Source organism: Rhinopithecus roxellana, chromosome 10 (genome assembly GCF_007565055.1).
Source record: "Rhinopithecus roxellana isolate Shanxi Qingling chromosome 10, ASM756505v1, whole genome shotgun sequence".
Lineage (NCBI taxonomy): Eukaryota > Metazoa > Chordata > Mammalia > Primates > Cercopithecidae > Rhinopithecus > Rhinopithecus roxellana.
In genome coordinates, this window is record NC_044558.1 from 135,122,094 (window position 1) to 135,137,095 (window position 15,002).

Sequence of the window (15,002 nt, forward strand, 5' to 3'; positions counted from 1 at the left end):
TGGCATATATAGAATTGTGTATTGATAAGGGACATTCAGAAACAGGTCATACTGATCATGCTTTTAGGGTTTTAAGAATAAAATGGGCTGGGCACAATGGCTCATACCTGTAATCCCAGTACTTTGGGAGGCCAAGGAAGGAGGATTGCTTGAGGCCAGGAGTTCAAGACCAGCGTGGGTGACACAATGAGACTCTGTCTATACAAAAAATTTTTTAAGATTTGAAATTTTTAAATTTCAAATTTCGCCAGGCATGGTGGCTCACTCCTGTAATCCCAGCTACTTGGGAGGCTGAGGAGAGAGGATTGCTGAAGGCCCAGGAGTTCGAGGCTGTAGTGAGCTATGACTGTGTCACTGCACTTCAGCCTGGACAACGGAGCAAGATCCTGTCTCTGAAAAAAAAGAAAGATAAAGAATAAAATGGCATCACAGGACTTGTGGGCTAGAAGATATTAGAGTAATGCTACCCAAAGTCTGTTCTGAGGACTCAAATCAACCTGGGAACTGTGTATTACCAGTGCCCACCAGCTAAATACGGGGATTGAGAGCAAGTCTTTAGAAAGCTCATGTCAGGGTGATACTGGGATAGCTTCTAACTGCATCCTCAGTGGCCTCATCTTATTGGACAGGAGATAGACCCTTTCAGTGTTGTTGAACTTGAGTGGTAAGTTGCACGTGACACAAGCAGTGTTTTAGTCACATTCAGGAGGACCAGGTATCAAACTGTGATGGAAATATAAAAACAAAGTGACATTAACTAGGTTTTCATCATTTATGGTATAAGAAGTGCTTGTACTCCATAAACCTGATTTTAATGTGAGAAAATCACGGTCCAGAAAAATGAAGTAACAGAGGTAGTAATTCAAATTTAGGTCTTATATTCTCTTTCTAACCTCACACAGAACATATACTGCCAATCCTGCAGTCACAAAATCGTGCTGAAAAAGTTTTTATGAGGTTAGATTTTCTTTATTTTAGTTCAAAGGAGACTAAATAATAGTGATTTTAAAATATTATTTATTGTTGTAATGTTTGCTAACTTCCAATTCGATGGGTTTTCCTGCACAGATGAAAATTTTAAAAAGAAGCTCAAAGAAAAAAGTAAGGTTTGGTGCATTTCCATCAGCCTTTACATTCACCAAAAATACTACCTTGGACTGTTCTTTGCATGTGTTTTAAAACATTTCTCTCACCAAAGATGTAAAGTTGCTTCATCGATAAGCCCTCCATTTCTTCAGAGTGTACACAATACAGGGTGGATAATAAAACAATAAGGTAAAAGATTATTTTGAAGATTTTGTCTGATTCAACCTTTCTGCTCTACAGGGTATAACAGGGCACACAGCATTGTGGATGTAAGAAAACATGTTCCTTGCAGTCTAGGTGATACAGGGTCAGAGGAGAAAATAACTCTTATAGTACAAAAACTCACGATTTTAAAGGTTTACCAGAGTTGAAGGATAATTTTGAAATTTGCTTTTGCTTTTCAATGTTTTGAAGTCCACTATTTGAGATCTATTAAAGCTTCTTTGAACATGTTATGTTGTTACAACAGAGATTGAATCCAGCTGATTAATGGAGCCTGAATATTTAATGCAACATTAAGATAAATCCTGCCAGACATGGTGGGAGGATCACTTTTGAGGCCATGGGTTCAAGACCAGCCTGGGCAACATAGTAAGATCCTGTTCTACAAAAAAAAATTTAAAATTAGCTGAACATGGTGGTGCATGCCTGTAGTCCCAGCTACTCAGGAGGCTGAGGTGGAAGGATCACTTGAGCCCCAGGCATCTAGGAGTTTGAGGCTGCAGTGAGCTATGATCTTGCCATTGTACCACATTCTGGGCAATAGTGAGACCCCATCTCTTAAAAAAAAAAAAAATTAACTTCTTAGGGGCTCTTTCCCCCAGATGTTAAATTCTCAATTCCTATAGAATATATCTTAATTTAAAATGTTACACCAATGCTGAATGATGCACCACTGTTTTAAAAATTATCTTAAGAAGACTAGATGTGGTGGCTCACTCCTGTAATCCCAACTCCTCAAGAGGTTGAGGTGGGAGGATCACTGGAGCCCAGGAGTTCAAGGCTACAGTGAGCTGTGGTTGTGCCATGCACTCCATCTGAATGACAGGAAGACGCTGTCTCTAAAAAAAAATTATCTTCAGTAATTTTTTTTTCTCTCAGAAGCAGGCAACTTTAGCTGATTTTTTTTTTCCTGTTTCGATTTTGTAGTTTGTGATTTCGCTTTGGAGTGACTTTTCATTTATTTATTTATTTGAGACAGGGTCTTGCTCTGTTGCCCAGGCTGATCTCAAACTCCTGAGCTCAAGCAATCCTCCCACCTTGGCCTCCCGAAGTGCTGGGATTACAGGCATGAGCCACTGCACCAAGACCTGGAGTGACTTTTCATCTTTAAAATATTTAAGTTTTTTATTATTCAAGTAACATGCTTTTGTATTTGAATATCAAATTTTAAGGAGAATCACATTCAGCTTACTTTGGCCTTTATGTCTTGAAATCAATCTTAAGGTAGTATTGGAAATGAAGTTTATAGATGAAGCAAAGTACTTATTATCCTTACGTATGGAACTACAACCAGCTTCTTAGCATGACTACTCATGTAAATACTACATGCCATCAGGCTCCTACCATTCATTCATGCCTCTATCTTGGTTATAACTATCATTTTCTCTGCTTTTGTCATTATATATACCATTCATGGCTTTCACGCACTGCTTTGTAGATTCCTTTTTTAAAAACATGTTTTTACTACTATAGCACTGAAATTCATCTTCAGTGTTCTCATGAAGATTCTCTTGTTGCTTTAAGAGACGATAGCTAGTTCTCACACACCCTTGTTTTCTTTCTAGAATGGCAACTGTTCAGGTGAGATAGAAGACGTCCATCTTTTCAGATTTTCCCTAAAAGAGAATATGGGTGTTAAATGTGCCCTTTTAAAAGAATAAATGAAAGAAATCATTAACATATTTACCTTAAAATATTTCAGTCTGGAGAGTAAATAACTTCTGATCACTGTCACACATGTGAACTAAACTGGCTTCTGATTTGATGTTATTTTCAGACATCGAAGTACAAAAAATGAAGAAAGCTGTGGAGTCTTTGATGGCAGCAAATGAAGAAAAGGTATCCAGATGAAATTTAAATATATATGTGGATGTTTTTAAACACCATTTTGACCATTCCATGCAGTTTCATGAGCTATTCCATTTTAAAAGAACACGCCCAGAACACTGCTAGGAGTGAGGGGCAGGTGTGCACACTCCCAGGTGGGCTGTATGCACAGGAATAGGGAGGAGCTGCACTGGCTCCACTGAGAACTCCTGCCCCCATGAATTCAGAAAATGTTCAAACTCTCTGATCAGTTCCGCATATTCAGGTGACATAGAGAGGATACATTCCATAGTAGATCCTGTCTGTGGGCACTGAAAATTCTGGGCTGACCTGTGGGCCCTGAAGGAGCTAACTTGACAGCCTCAGCTTCATGGTCATGCTGATTTTGTCCTCCACTTACTCATTATTTCCTTTACACTCCTGGCCTGTTTCACATCTGTGATTGTCTCTGCTCTCCTGAGAGATTAAATACCAGAAAACAGCGGCACAGTCTTTACTTCAGCTACTTTGGCTACTTTGGCTTCATTCCAAGGTTTCCACAGGTTTTTTCCCGCCAGTTGGTTCTTGTTATCCACATCTGATGTTTCATCCTGCTAAGGGCAGGGATGCAGTTACCCCACGAAAACAATGGGTTTCTTCATGGCCTGCCTGACCATCCATGTATCCAGCTGGCAGCCGCAATTGTGTTCAGCTGATGTCATCAGAACTTCTCTCCCCTTATCTGCCTGAATGAATAGAACCAGGGAATATTTCCCCCAAAAAAGAGTAATTTCAAGGAAGTAAAAAACAACAGAATGTCAAAGAACTTTGGCTTGATCCTTTTCTCCCATTGTAAGCTTCTTTCTCTCATTCTTGACTACTCTGTTTTTCTTATCTCCTTGTTTATTTTTGCCTTGCGTTCTCTTTATTTGCTCTTTATTGCCTGGAAATAAACTGATCATCATACCTACTCATACAGGTTCCTTTTTGCTAATGTTTCCCACTATTGAATAAAAAGACAAGGAATTAGCAAGCTACCCACCGTAACTTTTATTTTTTAAAAAACAACTGAAATTCATTTTGTTTTCATTTCTGTCCCTCAACAAGCAATAGCAAACAAAACTCCCAGTGTTGAATGAGGGCCTATGAGATGCTCAAACCTTTATAGGAGCACCCAGAGTAACATAACTTCCTCATGGGGTTGGGAGTTCAGAATACTTCAAAGAGGACATATTTGAGCAAATTCTGGGGAAAAGCAAGAATTGTTCACTGGGAAAATAAAGACTTCTTAGGCAAAGGGCCCATGAGTCAAAACTTGTCTTGAGACCAAGTGTGAAACAGCACAGTGCATGCTGGGATTGAACAGTGCAGGTGAAGGAGGGGGCGTGGGGCTGACCACAGAGCTCAGTCAGGGGGCAGGCCGCTTCGTGCACCATGCTCTTGATTTAGGATCTTAGCATGTAAACCTTAGGCAGTGACATGATTAAATTGCCATTTTAGAAAGCTAACTCTGGTAGCAGAATGGGAGAGTGACGACAGGTCAACAGTTAAAAGTTTGTTAAAATAGGTGAGAAATGAAGAGGGCTTGAAGTAAGGCAATAGCAGTGAAGTGGTAAGGTGGGAAGAGGTTTTAGAGAAATTTACGGGTTGACAAGATTTAAGGTCTCTGGATTTGAAAAACGAGAGTAAGTTTCTGGTTTGGGCAACTGGGTGAATGGATGGTGCTCTTAAGGAGTTAAGGAAATCCAAGCACAGGCTCAAGTACTGAAGGGAAAGAATGAACTTAATTGTAGATCTAGTCTATCCAATATGCTTACGGGACATTCTTAAGGAGATTTCTTACAGAAAGTTGAACATGAATCTAAATGTTAGGATTAATGTAGAAACATAGATTGATGGGGCGTGAGGCCATCAATTTTAGGAGAAATGTAGAGTTGTAGTTTGGTGTAGACTAAGCCACAGTTGATGTGTCAGTTAGCTTTTGCTTTGTGACAGACCACATTTATTATTTCTCATACTTCTGTGAGTTGGCTAGATGATTCTTCTGATCTCGGCTGGCTTAGTTGATGTCTGCAGTCAGCTGGTGGCTTAGATGAGACTGCATGCATAATTTAGGATAGTGTCATTCACGTGTCCGGTTATTGACAGCTTGGTTTAGGTTGGCCACAGCTGGGAGGACTAGCCTCTTCTCCAGATGGTCTCCCATCCTCCAGTAGACTAGGCTAGGCTTCTTCACATAGTTCCTCAGGGTTCCTTAGAGCCGCACCACAGGGCAGCCACAAAGGGCAAATGCTTTTCAAGCCTTTGCTTGAATTACACTTGCTGATATCTCTTTGGCCAAAGCCAGCCACATGGCCAGGCCTGGAATGAGAATGGGAGGAGCTAGGGAGGCCAGTTTCATAGGACAGTTGAGCACATGGGAAAAGTAAAGAGGGTCACGGACAGAACCCGGAAGCTCTAGCATTTTATTAGTCCAAGAAGATAATGGGAGTTATGGAAGTTTGGCAGCTATCTGGTCAAAGGATTGATAAACAAAAATGGAAGAAAAGAAAGAGTGGATGGATAAGTGAAAGGAGAAGGAAAGAGTGAGGTCAGTCAAGTGCCATACAGAGGTCAAATTAGAAAAAGGTTGGGGCTGGTCATGGTGGCTCATGCCTGTAATCCCAGCACTTCAGGAGGCCAAGGTGGACAGATTACTTGAGCCCAGGATTTCAAGAGCAGTCTGGGCAACATGGTGAAACCCCATCTCTACAAAAATACAAAAATGACCTGATCATAGTGCTGCATGTGTGTACTCCCAGCAACTCAGGAGGTTGAGGTGGGAGGATGACTTGAGCCCAGAAGATTGAGGCTGCAGTGAGCCAAGATTGCACCACTACACTGCAGCCTGGGTAACAGAGCGAGACCCTGTCTCAAAAAAAAAAAAAAAAAAGATGAAAAGTGTTCATTGTTTTTAATAGATAGGAGGTCACCTTGGTAGAGTGTTTTGAGAGGGGAGAAGCCAGATGATGATTAATGATGGCTAAGAAAGACAGAAGATGGCGGCCTTTCTTTCGAGGTTTGATTTATAAGTTACAGAGGGGAGTAATTGAAGCTTACTTTTTTCTTTTTTTGTTTTGTGTCTTATTACCTTGTTTTGTTTTTGTTTGTTTAAAGATGGCAGCTAAAGGATAGGATCTCTAAATTTAGAGGTACTTTTTCCATATCTTTAATGTATGTAGGAAACATAGTCTAGTTATTACCAGTTCTCCTAAAGCTTAGAAGTATTCTTTAAATAATGTAAATAATTCACATCTGCTTATTCTTTTTTTAAAATGCTCTCTCAGCAGAATCATGCATATTCTTTATGTAAAAGTGATTACTGTTACTCTTTTAAGAACATAGGATTAAAGATTATAATTTATTTTATTCCTAGGATCGAAAAATAGAAGATCTTCGACAGTGCCTGAACAGGTACAAGAAAATGCAAGATACTGTGGTACTGGCCCAAGGTAAAAAAGGTAGAGTGTAGCTCGAAAAGTTTTTCTACTTTGGTTGACTCTAGGTGGCTATAAACTTACACATTTGGCCTCAGTTTCTTTCCTGGATCATACCCATTGTCCCAGATTAGGTAGCTCATTCATTAATTGAACAATTAGAACTGTACTCTGCCAGAAAGTGTCCAGCCTGAGGAGTCAGTGTACTGTAGAGTCGTTGGTCGTGGAGTGCCTCTCTGAGGAGTTGATGAGATGGCATTCCAGAGAGAGAAAACAACAGCATATGCAGAGAGCCTAGGGGGAAAAGAATGTGGCATGCTTGAGAAGAAGAACACCAGTGCAGCTGCAAGGTGGTGGGCAGTGGGGAGAGGGGATGAGATGAGACCATAATGATGAGCAACCACTGGTCATGCAATGGGTGGAGTTAAGCGCTTGCTCAAGTGCAGAGGGACTCAGTGAAGGGTTTTAAAAGTCAGCAGTGGCCAGGCATGGTGGCTCATGCCTGTAATCCCAGCACTTTGGGAGGCCAAGGCAGGTGAATCACCTGAGGTGAGGAGTTCGAGACAAGCCTGACCAACATGGTGAAACCCCGTCTCTACTAAAAATACAAAAATTAGCTGGGCGTGGGGGCAGGTGCCTGTAATCCCAGCTACTCAGGAGGCTGAGGCAGGAGAATCACCTGAACCCGGGAGGTGGAGGTTGCAGTGAGCCGAGATTGCACCATTGCACTCCAGCCTGGGTGACAGAGTGAGACTCCGTCTCAAAAAAAAAAAAAAAAAAAAAGTCAGCAGCATGATCTTTGTAACACGCGGGCCATGGAGGGAAGTGAGCAGTATTGAGAGCAATTGGGAGCAGCGGAAACCAATTCTGAGATTTGCAGTATTCCAAGTGAAAAAATCTAGTAGTTGCTGATTGGGAATATGTTATGGTGGATTGACCCAGTGGTGTAATAAGATAGAGGAGGAGAGTGAAGAAGAGGGGAGAGATCAAGAAAGACCTTTCCAACTAAAGCAGCTGGGTAGTTGATGGTTCCATTTACTGATATGGGGAAGCCTAGAGAAGGAACACTGGGCTAGGTAAAGAGGATTGAGTTCAGCTTTGAACATGGTAGGTTCAGAAAAACCCTGTAAAACAGGTACGTAAAGATAGTTGTGCATTTTGTTGTACTTATTATTACTTTATCTGCAGATGGGCCAATTGGCCATCCTCAAATGTGGAGGAAATTTGAAAGGGCTCTTGTTTTTTAGCAATGCATAGGTAGAGTTATTTGCTCTCAACATAAGCACTGGAAATAAACAATTCTTTTGGAAGGTCCCCATGAAATACTCAGATTTTGAAATTTTAATTTTGGTGAGTTCACAGAGAATCCTGCTTTGGATCAGGATTTTGGGAAAAAAAAATTGTATGCAGGGTCTGACATATTAGATTTTATAAATAATCTGAGTGAGCAAATGAACCTCTGATAATCAGTGTTGACTAGCAATTCTCATCACTCAGCATTTTCCATGCCTTCAGAAGAAGAGTCTCTATCCTATGGAATATTGCAAATTTGTAAGTGATTTTTACATATGCATCTCATTTAAAATATTGTTTAATTTTATAGAGTTTCAACTGTCCAATTCTTATGTTTAAAACCAAGGCAGAAAAAAATTAATTCCTTTAATTAGACTATATTGTAAAACATTTGGAAAATAAAGAAAAGAGATAAAAATCACTCATTGCACTGGCATGATCACTATTGGCATTTTTTTATATTGTTTCTTTCTAGCTTTTTTTCCTGTGCATACGAACATGTAAATAAAAGAGGTAGTTTTTAACGAGGTACAGCAGCACAGATTTTCATAAACCCTTGAAAACTACATTCTGTTCCAATAAAGGGTTGTATAAACTGATTTCTCACTAGAAGTTATATTTAGTTAATCCTCACACAATTCTAATAACACTAAATTCTAATAAAATTAGAATAACATTCTTGTGAAACCTAAATTAAGAGGCTGTGGTCTGATTAAGATCTTTAAACAAGTGTATGATTTACCATTTCATATTATTTGTAGATTAGAGTCTTTTTTTTTTTTTTTTTTTTTTTTTTTTTTTTTTTTGAGACGGAGTCTCACTCTGTCGCCCAGGCTGGAGTGCAGTGGCCAGATCTCAGCTCACTGCAAGCTCTGCCTCCCGGGTTCACGCCATTCTCCTGCCTCAGCCTCCCGAGTAGCTGGGACTACAGGCGCCCGCCACCTCGCCCGGCTAGTTTTTTCTATTTTTTAGTGGAGACGGGGTTTCACAGTGTTAGCCAGGATGGTCTCGATCTCCTGACCTCGTGATCCGCCCGTCTCGGCCTCCCAAAGTGCTGGGATTACAGGCTTGAGCCACCGCGCCCGGCCGATTAGAGTCTTAAGTATCATTTTTTTTTTTTTTTCTGTTTTTAAAAAAGAATATCTGGCACTGCGCTTTCACCATTTAATCCTTTTGATTTCTAGAGATGCAAAAAAATTTCTCAAGGTTGCAACTTGGGTGAATATGTGGTTGCTTTTTTCCATCAGATTTTTTTTGCTTTAAAATGGCATAAAAGGATCCTCTTGAGAGATCAAAGGTCATCTGTCTTTTTGTTTTTTCTATTCTTTCTATGTTTTTTCAAGAGCACAGCAGTGATGAAAACTAAGTTGTTTAAATGGGACTTTGTTGCTATTCGGAATTTGGTTTTTTTTTTTTTTTTTTTTTTTTTTTTTTGAGACAGAGTCTCGCTCTGTCGCCCAGGCTGGAGTACAGTGGCCGGATCTCAGCTCACTGCAAGCTCCGCCTACCGGGTTCCCGCCATTCTCTTGCCTCAGCCTCCCGAGTAGCTGGGACCACAGGCACCCGCCACCTCGCCCGGCTAGTTTTTTGTTGTTTTTTTTTTTTTTTTTTTTTTTTTTTTTTTTTTAGTAGAGACGGGGTTTCACCGGGTTAGCCAGGATGGTCTCGATCTCCTAACCTCGTGATCCGCCCGTCTCGGCCTCCCAAAGTTTTGTACCAGGTATTATTCAGTTTGATTATTCCTACACTAAAATTTGTAAGCCCCGGATTTTAAAACAAAATTACAAGAGAGTTGTTGGAAAAAGTTAACTTTTAATTTTCTTTCCCTCTGGTGAGTCAATGTATCAAGTACGACTTTGTCTATTAATATCATAGGTACCCACTGTGGCCCAAGAGCCCCTGGCCCTAGTTGTTCAGTTTCAAATGCTGTTTCCTAGGTCCTATGTTGTTTTTCAAGGGATGCCAGGAGAAGCTGAATCTGATTTTTGAGGATCAGAAAAAAGTTTATGTTCAATATAATTGGGATTCGTATCTTCTTGTAAAAGTGAAATATAAATCAAAAGCTGCTGTTGTCTTCTCTTTGCTTTGTCTTTTCCTAGGCAAAGATGGAGAATATGAAGATCTGCTCAATTCCAGTTCCATCTCCACTTTGCTGGATGCACAGGGTTTCAGTGATCTGGAGAAAAGTCCATCACCCACTCCAGTAATGGGATCTCCCAGTCGTGACCCATTTAACACAAGTGTTCCTGAAGAGGTATTAATAGACTTTCGATATTTCCTTCATGTTGAAGAGACTGTGTTATTGACAGTTAAAACACTGCTTATAACGTGAAAAACATGGGTTCCTTTCTCAGTTCCATTACCAGCTCAAGTGAGGTTATATAAATAAATTGACTTTGGCCACTTCTGACGGTGACTCTGAAAGATAATTGAATAAAATTTTCTTCTGACTTCTTTAGACTTGGAAGAAGCAACTGGAGAGGAGTAAGCAGTTATACACTCCTTCCTTTGCATCAAACTGGCATGAAAATCTGTTTGCTATCTATTGTATACCACACTGAAAGTTTGTGGCTTCAATGACAGCATTTCTTTTGCTCATGACTCTGCACTTCAGCAGGGTTCAGCATGAGCATCTCGTCTCTGCTCCACTTGGCATCAGCTGGAGTGGCGTGAAGGCCTGGGCCTGAGTCGTCTGAAGGCTAACTCACTCATATGTCTGGTAGTTGAGGCTGGCTTTTGGCTGGGACCTCAGCTGAGGCCCCATTTAGAACAACTACCTGTGACCACTTGGGCTTCCTCACAATCCTAAGGGTGAGCATTCCAGGAGGCCTGGGCAACTCTGCATCACCTGTTATGATTTATCTCAGAAATTACATGGCATCTCTTCTGCTGTAGCCACAGGCCTACAGCCCACCCTGATTCAAGGAAAGGAAACATAGACCCTACCTTACCTCTTGATGAACAAGTGACAACATTACATTGTTAGGACACATGGGATGGGATATATTGGTGCAACCGTATTTGGAAAATATAATCTACCCTCTGGCTACACCACTTTACATCCCTCTCCCATGCAAAAGACACTCGCCCCCTTTCCAAAGACACCTGAGTCTCATTCCAGTGAGGTGTCAACATCCCAGGATCTTGTCATCCAGACCAGGTTGAGATGTGGGTGAAGCTCCTCAGGTACAGTTCCTTGCGCACAGCTCCTTGGGGACTGTTCCATTGACTTAAAGAGCTGTGGACTTCAAGGACAGTTATCTGCCCTCCACACACCCATACAATAGTTGGACAGCTATAATGTAACTGCGGTAGCCACTCCCATTAAAAAAGGGGAGCTGGAAGGCTCACAGGTGTCACCAGTCCATAGCAATTCCAAAATCCGGCCAGGCACGTGTTGCCAATCCTCTGGGCTAGTGGCTCTTCCCTCTAAGTCATCCTTCCTTTGCCTGTATTTGCAGATGAGTAGTTATCTCAGTTTTGTGCCTGCAGAAATGCCCAAAGATCTCCAAATTCATCTCTTCATTTTCCATTATCTCTGTCCCTTTGAGTCTAATTTGGTATAATATTTTAAACATTTAGAATTTCATATGAATCATGGTATAATTCACTGAATTAGAGAAGAACACATCCACAGCTATCTTCCCCATAAGCCTATCTCTGTAGCTAAGGTTCCCTGTAAGGCTGCAGTGGGACATCCCATTATTTTTGGAGCCTTTGATCATTTTTCAAAGGTTCAATGAGACAGCACTACTCTAATCTTCCTAAGGTATTTTTTTTTCTATTTTTATTTGATTCTAGTCTAGTCCATCCTGAGGTCTTAGCAAAGGGTTTTACAGCCACATCCTTGGCTCACCTGAAGACCATGTTTTCCTGATAGCCCTTGTGCTTGATCTTTGCCCTGAAACCGTTTCTTAATTTTAGTGTAATTTTTTTGTATCTAGAGAGACCGGGAATGGGAAATAGTTTCATTGTGTAAAGAATCTTGGCTTCCTTATTTTAGCAGTTTCTGTTTTGGTCATTTCTCTTCTCACATTTTTACTATAGATAGTGAGAAGAAACCAAGTGGCATTTTTACTTTTTATCTGTTGCTGATAATTACACAATGAGAAGATGAAATTTGAACTGAATGAAAATGAATTAAAGGAGAAGACAATGAAAATTTCTCTCTTAAATGTAGGAGAGGGCTGAAATATTTCATTAATCAAGGAATTAGTTAAGGAATAAGAAATACTTTGGTGGAAAATATCCCCTAATTGTTAGATATATATTTATATTGAAAGCAAAAATAATATTTGACAGCCCATGAGTATGCTGCAATTATAGAACTAGTGTTACATGTAGTGTACACCCGAATAATCTCATGTCCTTTTAGAAAAAGTCTTTGATATGTGAATTGTAGTTTAATTACAGGTTTTAAGTTTGTAACAAGAATGGTTTGATGAGGATTGAGGGAGTTCAGCCACATTTTTAAAGAAAAGCCAGGAGGGGGATCTGAGTTTGGAATTAAAGTCTAAAAGTTTGAAAAAGATCAAGAAAATGGGTCTGTTAGTATAGTTATATTTTCCTCATGATTAGGAATCTCATGAGACAAATGAACTTCAGGAAACAGCGATGATGGCTAAATAAGTTGCCCAGGATTCACCATAAAGATTCAAACTGAAAAAGTTGATAGTGAAATAATCTCCTACTTTATAAATAATATGACTTCACATTTTATAACCTTTTATTGCGTTAAAGGATGAGCCCACCACTGAATAACAGAAACAAAAATCACAAAGCTGAATGTATTGCTTACTTAAGTGAGTGAGTGTTCCCGGTCAAGTACATTCTCTTCTAGCTGATCATATGTGGGTTTTGGGATGGTTGGAGCTCAAGGATTGGTGGACTTTCTGAGGCAAGTGTGAGTCAACGTCCACTGTAGATGTGTGATTACTAAGGTGAGACTGTTGCTGACTGGTTGGCGTGTAGAAGTGTGTCCACTGGTGTGAGTCCTTACCAGGCAGCTTTTAGAAGTGAAGAACTATCACTGGTTGACTGGCAGGAGTTCATTATGACAAACTTTGTTCATTTTTTTTTTTTTTACTGAAATATTTTTCGTTCATTCATTTATGATGTGGCCCACAATCTAACTGCTCTACGGTCGTAAGAAATTATTGAAAACCGAAGTATTAAAATTATTTCACAGGCTCCTTCCTTAGGATACACAAAGCATTTGTTTGAGAAAATGTGTTATGCATTTTATTTGTTGCTGTAATATTATTATCATTAAGCAAAGTGTTTTAAGTGGTAGCCACAAAGTCCATTGTAATTGGTTTTAATTACACTTTTCATCAATTTTGTTAATTGAAATTAGTCAACTAGTTCGCACATAGAATAATAACTAACTGGCTTGACCAATGTTCCCTATAAGATTAGTAGTAGAAATCAAAGTAAAAATGGAGCTTTTCGCTGGACACAGTGGCTCATGCCTGTAATCCCAGCACTTTGGGAGGCTGAGGCAGGAGGACTGCTTGAGCACAGAGTTCCAGATTAACCTGGGCAACAGAGGGAAACCCTGTTTCTACAAAAAAATTTTAAACATCAGCCAGCTGTGGTGGTGCATGCCTGTAGTCCCAACTACTTGATGGGGCTAAGGTGGGAGGATCACTTGAGCCCAGAAGTTCGAGGCTGCAGTGAGCCGTGACCGCAGCACTGTACTTCAGCCTGGATGACAAAGTGAGACCATGTCTCAAAAAATAATAGTAGTAATAGAGTGTTGAAAGCAAAACATGTTACCCAAATCTTACGTTAAATCGTTGCAACCTGCAGGGTAGGCATTGTCATTCTTATTTTATAGAGGGCAAAACTGATGGATGCCTAGCAAAGTGATTTGCTAAGATCACAGATCACTTAGCCAAGTGTGTCAGAGCCAATATTTCAGCCAGGGCTTAAGGTTTTAGGATTTACTATTACTAGCTGGGTACGGTGGCACACATCTATAATCTCAGCTACTCAGAAGGCTATGGCAGGAGACCGCTTGAGCCCAGGAGTTCGAGACCATTCTGGGCAACATAGCAAGACACCGTCTCAAAAAAAGAAAAAAACATTACTGTTAACTTGCTTAATGGTATACCATCTTTTTCACAATATTCAGTGTCTTATTCAGAACCAAGTTAAAAAATTTCCTTCCTCCAGAATGATTTCCTTGATTAGTACTTCTTCTGTGTAGATGTTTATATTCCGAAATCATTTTATAGAGTTCTGAACAATGATTATGAGATTTTTGTCAATAGACCATTTAATTGTCTTACTTTTGTTTAATTACTCTGTGGCTTGTGTTTTGTTTTGATTGATTGATTGATTGATTGATTGACTTTTGACTTTTTATGATTACATTACAGTTCCATACCACCATCTTGCAAGTTTCCATCCCTTCATTATTGCCAGCAACTATAAGCACGGAAACTTCTGAAAAATCAAAGTTGACTCCTAGGCCAGAGACTTCATTTGAAGAAAAGTATGTCATTTATTAACAGTGCAATATAAATGTTCAAAATAGTAGATCAACCAAAGACACAGATGTATTGCATTTATTTACAGACACAATTTTTACCTAGAGAAGCAAGAAACAGCAAGACGTCCATTGGGGGATCTGTAATCAGTTCTGAATTATGGAAATAAGAGGTGTGAAGCAGGAAGCGATAAGAGATGAGGCTGCAGAGGTAGAGGTAGGGTGGTCAGGTTCAAAAGAGATCTTGAGGAACATGGCTAGGTGTGGTGGCTCACGCCTATAATCTCAACACTTTGGGAGGCCAAGGCAGGCAGATCACTTGAGGCCAGGAGTTTGAGACCAGCCTGGCCAGCGTGGCGAAATCCCATCTCTACTGAAAACACAAAAATTAGCTGAGTGTGGTGGTGCATGCCTATAATCCCAGCTACTCGGAAGCTGAGGCACAAGAATCACATAAACCCAGGAAGCGGAGGCTGAAGTGAGCTGAGATCACATCACTGTACTCCAGCCTGGGTGACAGAGTGAGACTGTGTCTCAAAAAGAAAAAAAAGAAAAAACAGTTTAAGGAACTTGGATTTTTATGTCCTAGGTCATAGGTAACTGTGAAAGGACTGTAAACTAAATAG

The 15,002-nt window shown here is 40.2% G+C and overlaps 1 protein-coding gene across 15 annotated transcripts in view; it reads left to right on the forward strand.

Annotated features, from left to right (window-relative positions):
• Nucleotides 1-15,002, forward strand: part of PPFIBP1 (PPFIA binding protein 1) — a 181,314-nt gene that overhangs the window by 142,435 nt on the left and 23,877 nt on the right. For 6 of the 15 annotated variants that reach the window (XM_030939444.1, XM_010379868.2, XM_010379870.2 and 3 more), the window contains 5 exons: nt 1,069-1,101; nt 3,086-3,147; nt 6,530-6,614; nt 9,983-10,137; nt 14,267-14,382. In XM_030939444.1, coding sequence (XP_030795304.1) covers nt 1,069-1,101; nt 3,086-3,147; nt 6,530-6,614; nt 9,983-10,137; nt 14,267-14,382 — 451 coding nt within the window. The remainder of the gene's footprint in view (nt 1-1,068; nt 1,102-3,085; nt 3,148-6,529; nt 6,615-9,982; nt 10,138-14,266; nt 14,383-15,002) is intronic. The other 9 variants (XM_010379871.2, XM_010379877.2, XM_030939445.1 and 6 more) reach the window with 3 other exon arrangements.